General features: G+C 35.1%; 3 protein-coding genes across 3 annotated transcripts; 1 reads left to right on the top strand and 2 right to left on the bottom strand.

Annotated features, from left to right (window-relative positions):
* Positions 1-6,155: 6,155 nt before the first annotated feature.
* Positions 6,156-9,256, bottom strand: LOC101890148 (uncharacterized). The gene is made up of 6 exons (XM_020036975.2): positions 8,826-9,256; positions 8,678-8,753; positions 8,270-8,616; positions 7,042-8,118; positions 6,751-6,977; positions 6,156-6,690 (listed from the first exon to the last, which is right to left on the bottom strand). The coding sequence occupies exons 1-6, from the start codon at positions 8,891-8,893 to the stop codon at positions 6,443-6,445; spliced, it is 2,043 nt and encodes a 680-aa protein (XP_019892534.1). The 5' UTR covers positions 8,894-9,256; the 3' UTR covers positions 6,156-6,442.
* Positions 9,257-11,712: 2,456 nt separating this feature from the next.
* LOC101901588 (DDB1- and CUL4-associated factor 13) lies at positions 11,713-13,374 on the top strand. The gene is made up of 3 exons (XM_005184134.4): positions 11,713-11,875; positions 11,944-12,658; positions 12,725-13,374. Exons 1-3 carry the CDS (start codon positions 11,806-11,808, stop codon positions 13,275-13,277), a joined length of 1,338 nt encoding a protein of 445 aa, XP_005184191.2. The 5' UTR covers positions 11,713-11,805; the 3' UTR covers positions 13,278-13,374.
* Positions 13,375-15,504: 2,130 nt separating this feature from the next.
* LOC101890320 (histone H3-like centromeric protein A) lies at positions 15,505-16,407 on the bottom strand. The gene is made up of 2 exons (XM_005184157.4): positions 15,939-16,407; positions 15,505-15,876 (listed from the first exon to the last, which is right to left on the bottom strand). The coding sequence occupies exons 1-2, from the start codon at positions 16,255-16,257 to the stop codon at positions 15,644-15,646; spliced, it is 552 nt and encodes a 183-aa protein (XP_005184214.1). The 5' UTR covers positions 16,258-16,407; the 3' UTR covers positions 15,505-15,643.
* Between the last annotated feature and the right edge of the window lie 1,184 nt (positions 16,408-17,591).

Here is a 17,591-nt window from a genome sequence, read left to right as displayed (position 1 = left end):
AAGATTTTTGGATTTACAACAGAATTACAATAAAATAAACTACAGGAACCGCAGATTACTAACTTGTAGATACGAGATATAGACTCTTACCTTTTTTTTAACGTTGATCCCATTATTATCTAAAATTTGCTAAATATCTTCCGATATACGAAATATGTTGAAAATTCTGAGTCAAGCTCCATGAACATTTCATTGTCTTCAAACGGCAAAAATGCACTTTAATCGCGGATTTATTGAGAACAAAAATTAATTGCGTTTTTTGACTGAAACTACCTGGAAAAAATTAAGTTGGAAATAAAATTATGGTTTATCGAAATACATGGTTATTATTTAGATTAAGAAAATGTTTTTAAAAATACATGGTTTATTTTCTGTTTTCAATTAAGCAAATTTAAATAAAATTTATGCATTATTCGTCTGTTATTTTAAAATGTTACTTAGTAAATACTTGCTTTTTGATTAAAATAAAAGAACATCATACATACATGTTTCTTTTTTTGTTGCATACAAATTGAAGTCATTAAATGCTTTTTTAATACTGTTGTTTGTTGTCATTATTATTTTGATATTGTATTGAATATTGCAATAATATACACATAGATTTATATATATTTCTGTTAAAAGTTTGATAAATAAAAATTATGTTATTTAAAGAAAAAAAAATAAAAATATTATTTCTTTAAAAAAAAAAAAAACAAAACACATCATTAGAGTGATATCCATCACTTTCACTGGAGATATGTGTACATTGTGTGTGTGTGGTTTTTCTTTTATTGAAAATGTGTGTTCACACTTTGTCAAATCGGGGCCATAAACAAAAATACACATATTTTCGTTAATTTGAAGACCCCTTGACAATTTTGTGAACAATTCTTTCGTAGTTTTGTTTTATAGAGTCAGCGTTAAAATAATACAACCTTTTGTGTTTGTGTGTGTTATTTTTTAAATAATTTGTTTTTAATAAATTCACAACGCTTTAAATATAATTTAAGCTTTACTTTCGTTTTCAGTTATTTCTCATCACAAAATAAACTAATTTCTTATGATTTTCTTTTTGTTTGTGAAATATCTGAAATAATTAAAGATCTACAGAAACAATTGCAGGAAAATTTCCAGAATTGTATTTCTCAAATGAAATTTGATTTTGAATTGTTATATTTTCACAATGTATTTTAACAATATATTTCACTGATACAAACTTAAAAACTAATAAAAAAAAAAACAAGTTAAAAAAATATCAGCCAGTGTTGCCAACAGATGTATACCCTCAGCCATTGTTCGATTATTTAAATATATTTTGACTTTTTGTTATGATTATTCAAATTTTTGACCCTCTTCATTTTTATACTTCATCTAATACAGATACAAATATTGATATTGGCAAAATTACAAGAAAATCGAACATTTATATTCAATTTTATGCGAAATCAAAAATTCCATGTCCATCTCAGGTTTTTGGTTGAGAGAAATGATTAGATATAGCATGTTGTAAAGAATCGCTGACTTGTCAGACAAATGTACTGAAAATTGTGACCGGTTGTGGGTGAGGTACCCGAAGGAGTTCGCAGATACATATCATCTTCACAAGAGATCTTGTATGTGTGAAATTTGAAGAGAGTTGGATGCTTATTTCGCTTTCTTTGAGAGTTTTATTTTTCAAAATCTTGAACCCCTTGTGAGGGAGGTACCAGAAGAAATGGCCCGATCTCTACCATATTTATAACAGATCTTGTGTTGATGGAAATATTGAAATGTACCAAGTTTGTTTGTGGAATCGGATGTTAATTTCGCGCTTTATGATCTTCTTGGATATTCAAAAATTTTACCCTTTGTGGGGGAGGTACCAGAAGGAGTTGACTGATATATCCCATCTTCACAACAGATCTTGGGTTTATAAAAATATTGTGATGTGTGTAATTTGAAGACAATCGGATTTTTATATCATATTTTATAAGAGATATAATTATTTAAAATTTTGTCCCTTTATGCGGTAGGTACTTGATGGAGTGGACCGATATTGCCCATCTTCACAGCAGATGTTGTGTTGGCAGAAATAATGGGATGTGTGAAATTGGAAGAGAGTTTGATGCTTATTTCGGATTTTATGTTCGTTATGGTTATTCAAAATTTGGGCCCTTTGTGGGGGCAGTACCAGAAGGAAAGGTCCGCCTTTATGACAGAACTTGCGTTGATATAAATATTGAGATGTGGAAAGTTTGAATTGAATCGGATGTTGATTTCGCGTTTTTAGCTTATCGGATATACAAAATATTGATCCTTTGTGGGGGAGGTACCAGAGGGAGTGAACCGATATATCCAACCTTCACACCAGATCTTGGACTTACAAAAGTATTGTGATGTGTGTAATTTGAAGACAATCGGATTCTTATATCACATTTTATAAGAGATATAATTATTTAAAATTATCCCTTTATGGGGTAGGTACTTGATGGAGTGGACCGATATTGTCAATTTTCACACCTGACCTAGCACTGATGCAAATATTAGGATTTGCAAAGTTGGAGCGAAATCGGAGTATCGTTTCTCTTTCTGTGCAGTAAAATATTTTCTTTGAAAATTTCAACGTTTTGTGTGAGGAGGTACCAGAAGGAGTTGACCGATATGGCCCATCTCCGATCTCCATCTAAGTTTGATAATAATATTACGATGTACAAAGTTTGGACCAAATCGGATACTCCCTTCAGATCGAAGAGACCTAGGTTCTAAAACCGTTGTTTCGATGAGGAACGTTTTGGCAGTTTATATATAACCGCTGTAGCCATATGGCTGAGGGTAAAAAATAACGGTAAATGTCTTGAAACGGACTTGGTGCAAAGGGACCCAGGGTTTAAAACTCTTCTTTCGATTTCGCCACGTTTTGGCCATATCAAATGATATATGCCTTCTGCAGCCATATGGCTGAGGGTATAACAAATAAAATAAATACCAAGTGATGTAAAGGTGGGTGGGTGAATTGTTACAAATGTTTGTATGTGATGGATTGTGCTACTATTTTTTTAATTATAAGCAAATGTAATAAAATATTAATATACGATATCATTTCTAATTTAAGCTTATGAAAACTATTTATACTAATATATAATTTTTGATTTTTTTGCCTATATTATAATTAATTGATATGGGGGGGGGGGTTTTATGTTCTCTTCTGAAAATTATCGAATATAAGATAGGGTATTTTTTGAATGGAAATGAAACAGAGAAGAAAATATTTTTTTTTGTTACAAAATTTATATTCTTTCAATTATTGCTACTTGATTCAAGTTGTTTTTGTTTGTGAAAAAAATATCTACGGATAATTTGCCTTAAGTGTTGCTGCCTAAACTATTAAAAAACAATGTAGAAATTATGAAAATAAAAAAAATACGTTTTTTAACTAAATAATCAAATATCACAGATTTTGGATTTTGTTCTCATCGTTTACGTTTTCGTTTTGTTGTAAAAAAAATAATAAACTAAATACAATGAGTAATTTGTTTAGCCAATTTTTTGAGATTCCTAAAGCAAAAACGTGTTTTGAAGACTTTTGGTTACATATATTTTGAACATTATATTGTTATTTTAAATAAAGGAACATGTGTGTTTTTTAGGTTATTTCTTTTTGAATTCAAAAATAACCCAATAGAGGCAACAAAAAATGTAAAATAATAATCAGTCTGTATATTGATGATGATGATGTACAGCATGAGATACCTTAGTTTTAAGTGATAGTGAAATAATATTTGAATTTATGCATATGAGGACAAAGAAGTCTACAAATAAATAAGTCAAATAATATTGAAATACTTCTAAATATATTTTCTTTTAAATACAGGGTGAGATGAAAAGACTGCAACCAACGTCAGACTGCTGTCATTTCTAAGCCACTCGTCCGGCAGCTGTTAAAATTATCGCAATATTCCATTCGCGTAGCGTGTGAGCTCGAGGTAAAGCCATTGAAATTCTAAAAAGTGCAAGAACTTACACCGCAACAGAAATAAAATAGACTCAAAGGAGCTAAAGAGTTGCTTCGCTTGGTGAACTGCCGAATTTGGTTTTCTCCGAAAAGATAACATTCGTTGTCCAGCAGTTTGTAAACAAACAAAATGATAGTGTTTACTTACCAAAGAGTTCAGCTGAAAATGTGCATCTATGGATGTCCAGCAGAACTCTAGCGTCGGCCATGGTGATGATGTGGACCGCCATAACAGCCGATAGTCGCTCTCCGCTCCTATTTATCGGCCGTGGCATCAGAATAAATGCCGAATATTATATTCTGGAGGGTGTATTAAAACAAACATTTTGGCCGCAGACCTCGGGCATTCCAACAGTACTCAGCACCATCGCACTCAGCACGCGCCACACAAGAATGGTTACAAAATGAGGTTCCTCGCTTCATTTCCAGCGCATAATGGCCACCAAAATCTCCGGATACCAATCCGTTGGACTATTGTTTCTGGAGTATTTTGGAAAGCAAGGTTGGCACTAAAAAAAATGCCGCAGATCAACAATTGGGCAGCGTGTGAGGGTTTCATTGGCTGTTTGAAGGCCATAATTCGTGACAAAGGTGACCATTTGGAACAAATCTAGACTTATTCTAAAATTTGATGCTATTTCCGGCAGTTTTTGCTTTCTTTCAATAAAATTAAAAAAAAAACAAAATATAAAAATTATGGCGTTTGACTTTGTTGCAGTTTTTTTATCTCACCCTGTATATTATATCCATACCTATAAGAAATGTGTTTCTTCTTTCATCTTTAATGCCTTATAATTATACTTTCAAACCAATTACCTTCTAAAATTTCACTCTCAGTTTTATTTTTTTTTATCGAATATCCTTATGTCTGTACATCACATATTATTTTCTCGTTCAGAAAAGTTACAAAATTTAGTCTTAAAACAATGGCACACTTATGAATAAAAATTGATAGCACTACACATTATTTATGAGCATTTTAAAAACAAAGTAAATTGTTATATAGATAAACTAGCAAACTTACATATATGGTTAATAAAAATATTATCTCCAATTTTAGAGTTGAAATTGCACAAATACTTATTTTTAATAATTTCATTAGATTGGTTTTAAAAACCTACATTCGAAGTAATGTGATATTTTTTTTATATTAAACACTCATACTAATGGGGGGTTATATTATATTTTCGTATTATAAAATAATAAAAATGGATGAACCAAAGTCAAATAACTCATACCTCTCCAACATGGTTTTAATCTATTACATTATCAGTGAGAGAAACTCAGAGAGAATTCCAATAGAATATTATTAAAAAGCGGACTACTTTTTTTCTATAGAAAAAAAAAAATCGGAGTCTCTCGGGATTAAGTTTTTTTTTCTATAGAAAAAAAATTCGAAATCCCTTCGGAACTAAGTTTTGTTCTAAAGAAAAAATTCGGAGTCCTAGGAAAATATTCGGAGTCCTTCGGGACCAAGTTTTTTCTATAGAAAAAAATTGGGAGTCCCTCGGGATCAAGTTTTTTCTATAGAAAAAAATTTAGAGTCTCTCGGGACTAAGTTTTTTCTATAGAAAAAAAAATTCGGAGTCCCTCGGCACTAAGTTTTTTCCATAGAACAAAATTCGGAGTCCCTCGGGACCAAGTTTTTTCTATAGAAAAAAATTCGGAGTCCCTCGGTACGAAGTTTTTTCTATAGAAAAAAATTCGGAGTCCCTCGGGACGGAGTTTTTTCTAAAGAAAAAATTCGGAGTCCCTCGGGACGAAGTTTTTTTTATAGAAAAAAATCGGAGTCCCTCGGGACGAAGTTTTTTCTATAGAAAAAAATTGGGAGTCCCTCGGGACTAAGTTTTTCAAAGTCTCTCGGGACTACGTTTTTTCAGAGTCTTTCGGGACTAGTTTTTTTCTATAGAAAAAATTCAGAGTCTCTCGGGACTAAGTTTTTTTTTTTCTATAGAAAAAAATTCAAAATCCATCGGGATTAAGTTTTTTTTTTCTATAGAAGAAAATTCAAAAGGGACTACGTTTTTTCAGAGTCTTTCGGGACTAGTTTTTTTCTATAGAAAAAATTCAGAGTCTCTCGGGACTAAGTTTTTTTTTTCTATAGAAAAAAATTCAAAATCCATCGGGATTAAGTTTTTTTTTCTATAGAAGAAAATTCAAAATCCATCGGTACTATTTTTTTTTTTTTATAGAAAAAAATCGGAGTCGAAGAACTTTTTATACAAAAATTGAAATTGAAGTCCCTCAAGTCTAAGTCTCTCAGATAAGAATAAAACCAGTGGAATATTTAATTTGCATATCTAACGTGTCAAGCTAAACGCTTACTGGAATGATTTTGCTGTTGGGCATATACCTAAATTATTATGGCATTCTATCTTTCATATCTCTCTCTCTCCCTCTCGTCATTATCGTTGATTTTTCGAAACTAAAACTTAGACATAACTTACCCTCCAAAAAAACTTCTCCACTCTAATTGCTTAAATTCTCAATGCGATTTGTTGATAGATTTGTAATGAGTGATGGACCATTGCCACCAGAAGACATAGCACCAATACTTCCAACAGATGGACCGCCGACGCCGCCACCTATAACACCAGCACTGCCATCACCTAAATTTGATGTACCCTCGCTCTCACTCTTCCAAGAGGATACTTGGATATGCGGTGGTGGTAGATAATTGCGAAGAGTTTGGACAATTTGTATGGTGTCCATTAAAGCTGAAAATTGATTAATTTTTATTGAATTATTTATTCCTCTGTGGAGAAAGAAAAACTTACTTTTCTGCAAAGATTCACTTTGTTTGCCATATGGTTTGCACATTGAAGGACGTATGTAGGTTTTCATACGTGCCATGTTACGCATTAATTCGGAAAATACACGAACTATCTTATCCTGGCCAACTGGTAAGTTATCACGTGAGTTTATTTCCTGATTGTTGGTGGACCAGGCACCATTGTGAAGAGCCAAGAGGTCTTTATTCGATTCCAAAGTTTCAAGATTTGAGCTAAAGTGTAGAATAGTATGAATTTGCGAATAAAAATATTGAGTTTAAAAAAATGGTGGTATACCGTAAAGTTTCGACACTTTTCTGCACCATTTGTTCAACCATGTGAGCTGTGGACGACGATGCTGTCGACGAATTGGATGATGTCGATGAACCAGTAGCTGAGGTGGGCATTAAATCATGACGATTACTGCTGTGCATAGCGGTGGGCGATTGCGGTGGAGGTGGTAATTGATGATGAGCACTGTGATGTGTTGGCAAGGGGACGCCTTGGTTAGGATTACCAGCCGACAGAGCCATGGCAGCGGCGGATGATAGGACCCTTTGCTTTTCTAGGGCGGATAGATTATTAAATTTCTCAAAACTTTGTTGGGCCAATGCACGACTTTGTTGTTGTTGCAACAAAGCTGCCGTCAATTGTTGCTGCTGTTGTTGGGCAGCAGCTGCAGCGGCGGCTTGCTGTAATGCCGCTTGTTGCTGCTGCTGTTGTTGATGATGTTGTTGCTGCTGCTGTTGCTGATGATGTTGCTGTTGTTGTTGTTGCTGCTGCTTGGCAACAGCAGCCACAGCTGCACTAATCTGCGATAACTGTGATTGTTGTTGCTTCGTTAAATGTTGAAGTTGTGGCGGAAAAAGTGGCGACTTGGCAGATAAATCCACTTCACCACCACCAGCAGAACTGCTGGTAGCTGAGCTTGTACTGCCCGCAGAACTAGGGCCACTGACAGTACCACCACCACCCCCACCTGCTCCTGGGACATGGCCATGTGGTGGTGGAGGCGGTGGAAGATGTGGCAAATGCTGCAAAAATTCCGGACTAACCCCAGGAAATTGCTGGTCCATAAATGGTAACGGTGATATGCCAACATGATTTTTATAATAGCGGCAAGCCGGGCTGGGACATGATTGTACCACCTCAATAATGAACTCCTTTTCCATGCCGAAATTCTCTCTTCCAATGGTATAGGATTCTAGTACGGCTCGTACGGTTGCATCGACACTCAAATGTAGACCATGGGGACCGGACATGTGCTTTAACATGACTGCATTAGCAAAGTGCTCAAAAGGTAGAACAATTTTGCCATTTTCACGCAACACCAGGCGTCCCTGGGAGTCCAAGGTCATGCGGTTGGCCAGAACTCTGTAAGAAAATAAGAAAAAAAAAATTGGGAATAAGGAATAATTTCAAATTATGTACTATGGAATTTTAATCGTTACACCTTTTCTTCTGCATGGTTTCATTAGTTGCATCGCGCACACACACACACCCTGCTTAAAATAATTCTACTTACTGTAAATATCCTGCACTCGGTAACAATGCATTATCTTTTAGATCAGAAAAACACTGTAAAAGTTCTGCACTTGGATTCCAACCTTTGTTTTGCAAATACAACTGCAACAACATATACAATTTCTCAGTCACATAACCAGAGCCCGACAAGCCAGGATTGCCCCCGGCTGGTATATCCGCAGCTCCATGGGCTCCCACTGTGGCCGATGGTGGCGCCGACATACCACCCACACCCGATGGACCTGCACCTGGCGCTGAGCCCGGACAACCACCTTTCGACAAGGCTGCCTTCATGGTTTCCGACAAATCCAATTTATAGTTTTCCGGGTAGAAATTCTTAACGTGGTCCTAATGGAATGGAATTGCATTGAGTTACATTATCTAAAGACACATTCCTTGATTTACTTACCAAATTATTCATTTTCATTAAGAAATCTCTTGAGATGTTGCTAGCGCCCGGTTGGTTGGAGGTCCTTGCCTGTGATCTGGCAATTTTTAAAAATTTTCTTTTTCACCTTTTTTTCAAACTTTTAGCTTAAATATCTTCTTCTACTAACGGTTTTCCATATAATGCGGCTAAATCCTTTAAGTTTTCACTGCTATAAATCGGATTGGGATTATTCATAGATTCTTTTTTGCGGATTTCTTATAAGAAAAAACAATTACACTTGATATAGAAGACGAGACTTGAAAATTTTCTTTAGACGTCGATGTATGTATCCCAACGAAACGAATATGAAGGCCACGAAGGAATACCTGATAAAAAATAAACAGAAAGCAAGGACTCGGGGTACCCTGTTGTTTACGAACGAGTGTAATGCTGTAATGCATAACGCCCGGGTACTCTGTTGTTTACGAATGAGACATGAGAAAATTGAACATCTTCACTAAAGAGCGCGGAACTAGCTGCTACTATCGTTTTTGCAAATTCTATCAATAAATATGCTCTGTTCCAGAACCTGCAAGAATCTAATAGTTTTGCAATTTTTTCCGATTTCATAATGGTAAAATCGGTTATCGCAGTAAAAAGTTTTACATTCTTGCAGTTTTGAAACAGATCATATTATTATTAAATATGTACGATAACGCCATAATTTGTATATATTATACAACATGTTGTTCGATAACTAAATGTCCTGACAATGAGAGTGATTTGATGATATATTCCTCCTTATTTTTTTTTTTTTTTTGGTTTTAGAAAGTTGAAACTTGGCCAATTTCCAGATAACGCCACAACAAAATATATATTCCTCCTTAAGTTTGCAGGATTTCTTTTAGGGATACTTCTGTCGATAACTGTCAACGATTTATCTAATAATCGAAGGAATAAGGAGGTTGTTGCACTAATTGGCAGTGCCAGGCGAAATGTGTAAATTCGGAAGGGAAACAAGAACAATTTTTAGTAAATAATGTTTAGTAAATTCAGTTTTTTTTTTGGACTATGATAAAATGGTGGGATGTAGCTGGTATAGATACAAGATATTGCAGAAATATCAGCTGATTATAGATTTTCTTTTTTAAAAAACGTTCCATTTAACAAAAATAAAATAAGACAATTTTCAGTCTTAGACTGTATGTAATATTCATTTCGAACTTCAAACATCAAATTTGAAACAATTCCGGTGAATAAAGTCGCTAAAATCATCAAAATACCGAATATCGGGAGGTACCGTTATATGAGGGCTCTACCAAAACGTGGCTCTACATGGCCCATAATACATTGCTGTCAATCTACGAGGCTAACGAGACTAAACAATAACGGCATAATCATGGAAAAAGGAAAAGTCATTTCAAATAAGCATTCCCATCTTTGAATTCAGTAATTTAGCTTGTCAATGGCATGTATAATCGATTTAAATATAAGAATTTTGACAATGAGATGTTGTCAAGTGAATAATTTAAAAAAATTGAAAACACGTTGGACGCTTAATTCTACCATAGACGCTACCAGAAAGCTGCTAAAAACAAAATAACAAAGTTGATACACTTATGTGTTTGCAGATTTTATGATCAATTTCAATAAAAAGTAGTTATTTGCCATGGTACAATAAAGAGGTAGAATAGCTTCGTAAAACTACAGAAATACAGCCCTGAGGCTATGCCCGCTTCCTGTCAGACTCGTTCAAAATTATATACAAAAAGTTGTTTTAATTTTTTTTCATATTTTTCCTCATTTTTAGAATGAGTTGAATAGCGCGAATAATGAATGAAATGCCTGGATTTTCTCTTAAAAATAATATCAAAACTATTCATTCTTTCAATTTCATGGCTAAACTGGTTAATAGCTTTAATGTACGTGTCTTTGAAAATATTTTGGTTTGATTTTTCAAAACAATAAATACATACACAAAATTGGCAGAAGTCGGGCACACTTAGAAAAAAATTGTAATCAGCTGGTAGCTCTACCTTACCTTTTTATTGTACCATGGTTATTTGCTGTCATGAAAATGTAAAATTCCATGGCAGAAGAATAGTGGTAGATGCATCAACGCTTGGGAGCATTGATATGTCCAAAAAATTTAAATGTTTTTTGCAAATATACTTATGCCATGTTTACGTTAGAACTTTTTGTAGGGTTAACCTACTTTGAGAGGATTTATTTGAAGTAAAAGTAATGGATATGACAATTTAAATCCAAATCCAGTGGGTTAACCCTCATAAACATAAACGTACTGTTCGATTTTTATATGTTTCCTTATACTACGTCAGTCGGAGGCTATTAAAATTCACGTTTTTCAAAAATTTTTACAAATTTAAATAATTTTTCATTCAACATTTTCAATTCCAAAGTTGGTTTGACAGTTCATTGTCCTAGCAGCTGTGTCGACGCTTCTACCTATATTCTTCTACCATGGTAAAATTCCATGAATAAATAATTTTTCATTCAACATTTTCAATTCCAAAGTTGGTTTGACAGTTCATTGTCCTAGCAGCTGTGTCGACGCTTCTACCTATATTCTTCTACCATGGTAAAATTTCACGAAAACCCTGAAAAAAAACAATAGTAGGTTCTTGAAGATTCTGGAACAAAACAAATATTTGCATATACAGAACCTGCAAGATGGTAAAAATTCTATTACTATAAACGACTTTTACTTTTTCTGTTTTAGAACCCGCAAGATTCTAAAGTTTTGCAATTAGTAGGACTAAGCGCATAAATCAAAATCAGGGTAATGTCCTTAGACATCGTTTAAGGATATAGTCTAATTGATCTTAAAGACTACAATGCAAATGGTCTGTTTTTGGTATCAGAAGAAGAAAATTTGTTTTCGTTGCAAAAAATTTTACATTTTTGCAGTTTTGGAAAAGATTAAAGGTTGCCTTTTTCTATTTTCTTCGAAATTAAGCTACCTAAATCGAGTCGACAATCGCTGACGACGCAATTATGTTCAATAGCAAGCGTTTGGACGTTCAATGTGGCAACTATCGCTTGTCAAACGGTTTATTTACAAATACACGTGCCGTGTGTTTTGCTGTTGCTAGTTGCTTCCAAAGAATATTAAATATATTGCAAAAAACAGACAAATATCTCGGAAAATGAAGGTGAAAATGATAAGCCGTAATCCGGACGAGTATGTCCGTGAAACCAAACACGAACATCATAAACGTAAGTCCATTAGAAATGCGTGGAAATCATAACTCAATATTTGATTATCGTTATTATCGTTTATACAGTACCACGAAATTACGATCCTGCTTTGCATCCCATGGAATCGGCCCGTGAATATGTTCGTGCCTTGAATGCTACCAAACTGGAAAGAGTGTTTGCCAAACCGTTTGTTGGCAACTTGAGTGGTCATCGCGATGGTGTATCCTGTTTCGGCAAACATCCAAAACGTTTGTCCACCCTGACAAGTGGCGCCTATGATGGTGAAGTACGGGTCTGGGATTTAGCCAATCGAGAGAGTATTCGTAGTTTTGTGGCACATGAGGGGTTTGTGCGTGGCATTTGTTATAATGTCTCCGGTGAACGTTTCTTTACGGTGGGTGATGATAAAAACATTAAGGTTTGGAATTCGAATGCACCCGATGTTGGTGAGGATGAGGAGCCCATAAATACCATATTAAGTCGCACCATGATAACTGGCATTTCACATCATCGTAAAGAATCCAAATTTGCAACATGTGGTGAATATTGTTCCATCTGGGATGAGAGTAGAAATGATCCATTGAAGAACTTGAAGTGGGGTGTTGATACTTTACATGATGTGGCTTTTAATCCGGTGGAGACATCCGTATTGGCTTGCTGTGGTAGTGATCGTTCGATTATCTTATATGATCAACGTGAAGCAAATCCTTTGAGGAAAATGGTAATGACTATGAAGAGTAATAAACTGGCATGGAATCCCATGGAAGCATTCAACTTTACAGTGGCCAACGAGGATTGCAAGTAAGTTAAATTGTGGATGTAACCAACCATGGAAATTATTAAGTTGTTTTTTCTTATTCGTTTTAGTTTGTACACCTTTGATACACGCCAACTAAGGAATCCCCTCAAAATACATTTCGACCATGTCTCTGCGGTAACGGATGTTGACTATTCGCCCACCGGCAAAGAATTTGTCTCGGGCAGTTATGACAAAACCGTACGTATCTACAATGTCCATCAAAGTCATTCACGTGATATTTACCACACAAAACGTATGCAACATATCGTCTGTGTGGCTTGGTCATTGGATAATCGTTATCTCTTCACCGGTTCGGATGAAATGAATATACGTATGTGGAAGGCTAAGGCATCGGAAAAACTCGGAGTTATACGACCCCGTGAACGTGTTGCATTCAATTATCAAGAGGCACTCAAAGAAAAATATGCTGCCCATCCACAAATTAAGCGTATCGCTAGACATCGTCAAGTACCGCGTCATGTATTGAATTCACAGAAGAAAATGCGTGCCGTTAAGGATAAGGAATTGCGTAAGGAAGCCAATGTCCGTAATCATTCGAAACCCGGATCGGTGCCATTTGTGGGCGAAAAGAAAAAGGCTGTGCTCAAGGAAGAAGTTTAGTTTAATTAAAAGTCGATAGTGTTTGTGCACCAGAAGATGAAAATGCTAGTTTTTAAGAATGTTTTTTAGATTTTAAATAAAAAAATAATATCAAAAATAGATGTGTGTTGGAGGTATAATGGAAATAATCTATGTCGAAAGTGAAACTACGATTTTGAAGGACTTCTTACAACATTAAATTCAATTAATTGTTGAATATTTGGAAAGATTTCAATTGAAACCCTAGGTATTTTTTTTTCTGGGCACTATACAGGGTATGATGAAAAAACTGCAACCAACTTTAGACTGCTGTCATTTCTAAGAAACTCGTCCGACAGCTGTTAAAATTATTCCAGTGATAGCTCATTATATTGTTTACAAGCAAAAGCATTTTGGTGATAATTTTCTAGTAAGGAAGTGGACGGAAGAAAACAGCATCATCAGCATAAATGGTTCGAAAAGTAAAGAAGCGACTTGATCGAAACCCGCGACGCAGTGGCCGATAAATGGCTCGTGAGCTGAACATATTGCAATATTCCATTCGGAAAATATTGAAAAATGAGCTCGGGGTAAAGCCTCTGAAATTCCAAAATGTGCAAGAACTTACACTGCAATAGAAAGAAAATAGACTCAAAAGAGCTAAAGAGTTGCTTCGCTTGGCCGAAAGTGGTGAACTGCTAAATTTGGTTTTCTCCGATGAGAAAACATTCGTTGTCCAGCAGTTTGTAAACAAACAAAATAGTCGTGTTTACTTGCCATAGGGGTCGGCTGAAAATGTGTACCTTCGGTTGGCCACCGGATCTTAAGCGCCAGCCATTGTGATGGTGTGGGCCGCCATAACAGCCGATGGTCGCTCTCCGCTCGTATTAATCGACCGTGACATCAGAATAAATGCCGAATATTATCGCGAAGATTTTCTGGAGGGCGCATTAAAGCTTTGGGCAGGCAAACATTTTGTCCGCGGACCTTGGACATTCCAACAGAACTCAGCACCATCTCACTCAGCACGCGCCACCCAAGAATGGTTACAAAATGAGGTTCCTCCTTTTATTTCCAGCGCATGACGCAATGACCACCAACATCTCCGGATACCAATCCGTTGGACTATTGTGTCTGGAGTATTTTGAAAAGCAAGGTTGGCATGAAAAAAAGCCATAGTTTCGATCACCTCAAGCAAGTGCTTACCGCAGATCATCATTCGGGCAGCGTGTGACGGTTTCATTGACCGTTTGCAGGCCATAATTCGTGCCAAAGGTGACCAATTCGAACAAATCTAAACTTATTCTATAATTTGATGCTATTTCCGACATTTTTTGCTTTCATTCAATAAAATTAAAAAAAAATTGTAAAAACTGTGGCGCTTGACTTTGTTGCAGTTTTTTTTATCTCACCCCGTATATCTGAAACAAAAGCAAGGATGAGTCCTATGGACCTGAGGGGTTGAACATCTGACAGTAATTCTTGTAGATGTACTCCTTAATGTAGCTTTTGTTAATGTGACTGATTTAAATCAAATTTTGAATATTTTTTGTCTTTAACCACTATGGAAAAATTTGAATTAGAATCAGCGGCAAAATTCTTTCATTCGATTTCGAAGATATTTCGTTGGAAATCAATTTAAATGAATTATAAATTTTAGATGAATTATAAAGTTAATTCTCAATCTTTTTCTATTGTATACCCAAATTCACTTTGATCGAAATTTGTTCGATATCGAATTCGAGAGTTTGGCCGGAGATTAGTTGAGGGAGTGGTTTAGGTCGATCAGAGTGACTGCAGTCCAGATGAAACTAAAATGTTCCCTTAAAGTGAGCTTTGTCCAAATAACTTAAAAATGACTAGATGTATATAATTTTTGAGTGTCTCGTACGTAATTACGAGATGAAAATGCATCCGATTTCGTGGTGAAGGGCAGCAAAACTTAAAAACGTATTTTCTAATCGATATATGTCTCGATATGTTTTATGTGTATAGATTATATGTTGATTATTTTTAGTTCAATTACATACATTTTACAAATATCTTTGTATACTCTAAAAAATAAAAAAAAAAACTTAAAAATAATCTAAAAACATACTACTAAAATTCAATATGAAATACATTGTGCAGTAAAGTCAATAAGCTATCGAACATTCTTATTAATTGCAAATTTAAAAATTCAACGTCTTGGTTAACAACTGGAAGCATGGCTGATATACCATTCAAAAATTAGATTATAAATTAAAGTATCAATTACATTTTCCATGCCCAAAGAAGGACAAAGACAGAGCCGGTTAATAATCGTTGAGCCTGAGTCGGTTCCTAGCCATACTATTCAATAAAATTCCCATACATATTTCATTTTATGTACATATTTTCATAGTCTACCTAACTTCACTGGAAAACAACTACAAATTAAATTTTAAACTACGTATTAGCACCATATCGGAAGCAGAAAGCGTTACACAGCGGCGGTGCAATGTCAGCATGTATGCATCCTGCAGAATTTGGGTTAAAAACATTTCGGTTGCCTCCTGTATGGCTTCCAATGCCGTAGTCGTGTAATGGGTTACATCTTGACTCATTTCCATTGTAATTTCCCTTACCAGCCTGGCGAATGGCGCTCTTGGTATTTGTAACTCTAAGCGACGAGAAATAAAATAAATAATTAGTTATTTTTTTATTTTATAATTTAAAACATACTTGTATTCTTTTGCAGTTTTAGCATTTTTCTCAAATCGGCTATTTGCCGCTGACGATAAGACTTCTGTTTACGTCGCGCAGCACCTCTAAGAGCAAGTTGTGCTTCCTGTCTTTCGCTTTGTTCATTTTGTACTTCTCTTAAGACCAAATCTCCCCTTTCTAAAGCCTGACGACTGGTGGATGGCGGTATTGCATATGGATTGTCTATGTGGGAGTATGGTTGGGTACTAACTTCACTATCGCTTGCTTCTCCCAACGTTCCACGAGCTATGCTTCGCGTTGTAACGCTTCTGCGTTCTATTGGTTTTCTCGGCGGCATTTTATACAGCCTTTCCTGAACTTCAAATTGCAATTTTTAACAAAACAAATTTGTTTTTAGTTTGAAAGATTCGTTTAAAAAAACCAAAGCGCGTCCTTTTTTAATTTGAAAATGTCAAACTTGTTTACATATTTTTGACAAATAACAAATGGAAATAGGGTGGCTCAAAAATCGTAATTTTTACAGAGTAGCGATTATGTGTTTATCGATAACACAATTAGCAATGACACCATGTTTACATTGAACGTGCATTTTAGAAAAACCGTAGACTCGATTTTTCGTTTATGATATCCAAAAAAAATGTAAAACTAGTACACCCAGCAGTTTCTGGAAGAGAGAAATAATAGCACCACCACGGTTTTTAAAACCTACACCACATAGTGGTAAGGGTATTATATCTTTGGGCATTTGTTTGTAACACGAAGAAGGAAACGAGAGACACCCATAGTTAATTTTGAGGATCTTCATAGAATCACTTTCTGAGTCCGTCCCTCCGTGTGTCCATGTAAACGATTGAGATGAAATTTTGCAAATGATATTTGTTTGGCCAAGGATGAACCCTATTGAAGAGAATCGGTTTAAATTTAGATAGCTCTCACATATATCTTCTACTGATTTCGGTCAATGTCACCAAATGACCAATACCATTCCAAATGACCTGAATTTTGGCACATCCGACCGAATTTAGTATAGAAGCAAGCACATCGAATTTGGAGAAAATCGGTCCAGATATAGCTACAGCTCTTATATATATGTTTCATCCGATTTGAGGTTTTAAGTACCTCATATGCGTAATATGCACTCCATAAGAATGATATTTGAGCATCAGATACTGCTCGAAAATACCTCTGTGAAATTTAATTGAAATCGGATCTGATTAGGATATAGCTCCCATATATATATATATATATATATATATATATATATATATATAAATTTAGAAATTCCGACTAAATTCATCCTAGAAACCAGTACTTCAAATTTGGTGAAAATCGGTTCATATATACCTATAACTTCAATATAGATGTTTTATCCGATTTGGGGTTTAAAAACCCTAACGCGCGTAAAATGCACTCCACAACAATAATCTTTAGTACCAGCTATCAGATACATCTCAGAAATAAGTATTTAAAATTTTATCGAGATCGGTTCAGATTTGGATATAGTTCCCAAATATCCGATTTCAGGTCTTTTGTACACCGAATGGCTAATATCAGCCCAAATGAACTGCATTTTGGTACTTATTTTAACAAACTGTTCTCCCTCTCCCAAGAAAACACATTCCACTTTCAAGCAAAATTGGCGCCTTTTCAATAAAACTGCCGATTTTATTA

The sequence above is a fragment of the Musca domestica genome, unplaced genomic scaffold (genome assembly GCF_030504385.1).
Source record: "Musca domestica strain aabys unplaced genomic scaffold, Musca_domestica.polishedcontigs.V.1.1 104, whole genome shotgun sequence".
In the NCBI taxonomy this organism is placed as follows: domain Eukaryota; kingdom Metazoa; phylum Arthropoda; class Insecta; order Diptera; family Muscidae; genus Musca; species Musca domestica.
Note: the sequence above shows the minus strand (reverse complement) of the source record. Positions and strands in the feature narration are given on the sequence as shown.

Excerpts from the sequence above, each read along its gene's own strand:
- LOC101890320 (XM_005184157.4), bottom strand. The coding sequence starts at position 16,257 with ATGCCGCCGAGAAAACCAATAGAACGCAGAAGCGTTACAACGCGAAGC. Across the intron at positions 15,877-15,938 it reads AAAACTGCAAAAGAATACAA|AGTTACAAATACCAAGAGCG; the intron begins GTATGTTTTAAA and ends CTCGTCGCTTAG.
- LOC101890148 (XM_020036975.2), bottom strand. The coding sequence starts at position 8,893 with ATGAATAATCCCAATCCGATTTATAGCAGTGAAAACTTAAAGGATTTA. Across the intron at positions 6,978-7,041 it reads AAAAGTGTCGAAACTTTACG|CTCAAATCTTGAAACTTTGG; the intron begins GTATACCACCAT and ends TCTACACTTTAG. Across the intron at positions 6,691-6,750 it reads AAGTGAATCTTTGCAGAAAA|CTTTAATGGACACCATACAA; the intron begins GTAAGTTTTTCT and ends ATCAATTTTCAG.
- LOC101901588 (XM_005184134.4), top strand. The coding sequence starts at position 11,806 with ATGAAGGTGAAAATGATAAGCCGTAATCCGGACGAGTATGTCCGTGAA. Across the intron at positions 11,876-11,943 it reads CAAACACGAACATCATAAAC|TACCACGAAATTACGATCCT; the intron begins GTAAGTCCATTA and ends TCGTTTATACAG. Across the intron at positions 12,659-12,724 it reads GTGGCCAACGAGGATTGCAA|TTTGTACACCTTTGATACAC; the intron begins GTAAGTTAAATT and ends TATTCGTTTTAG.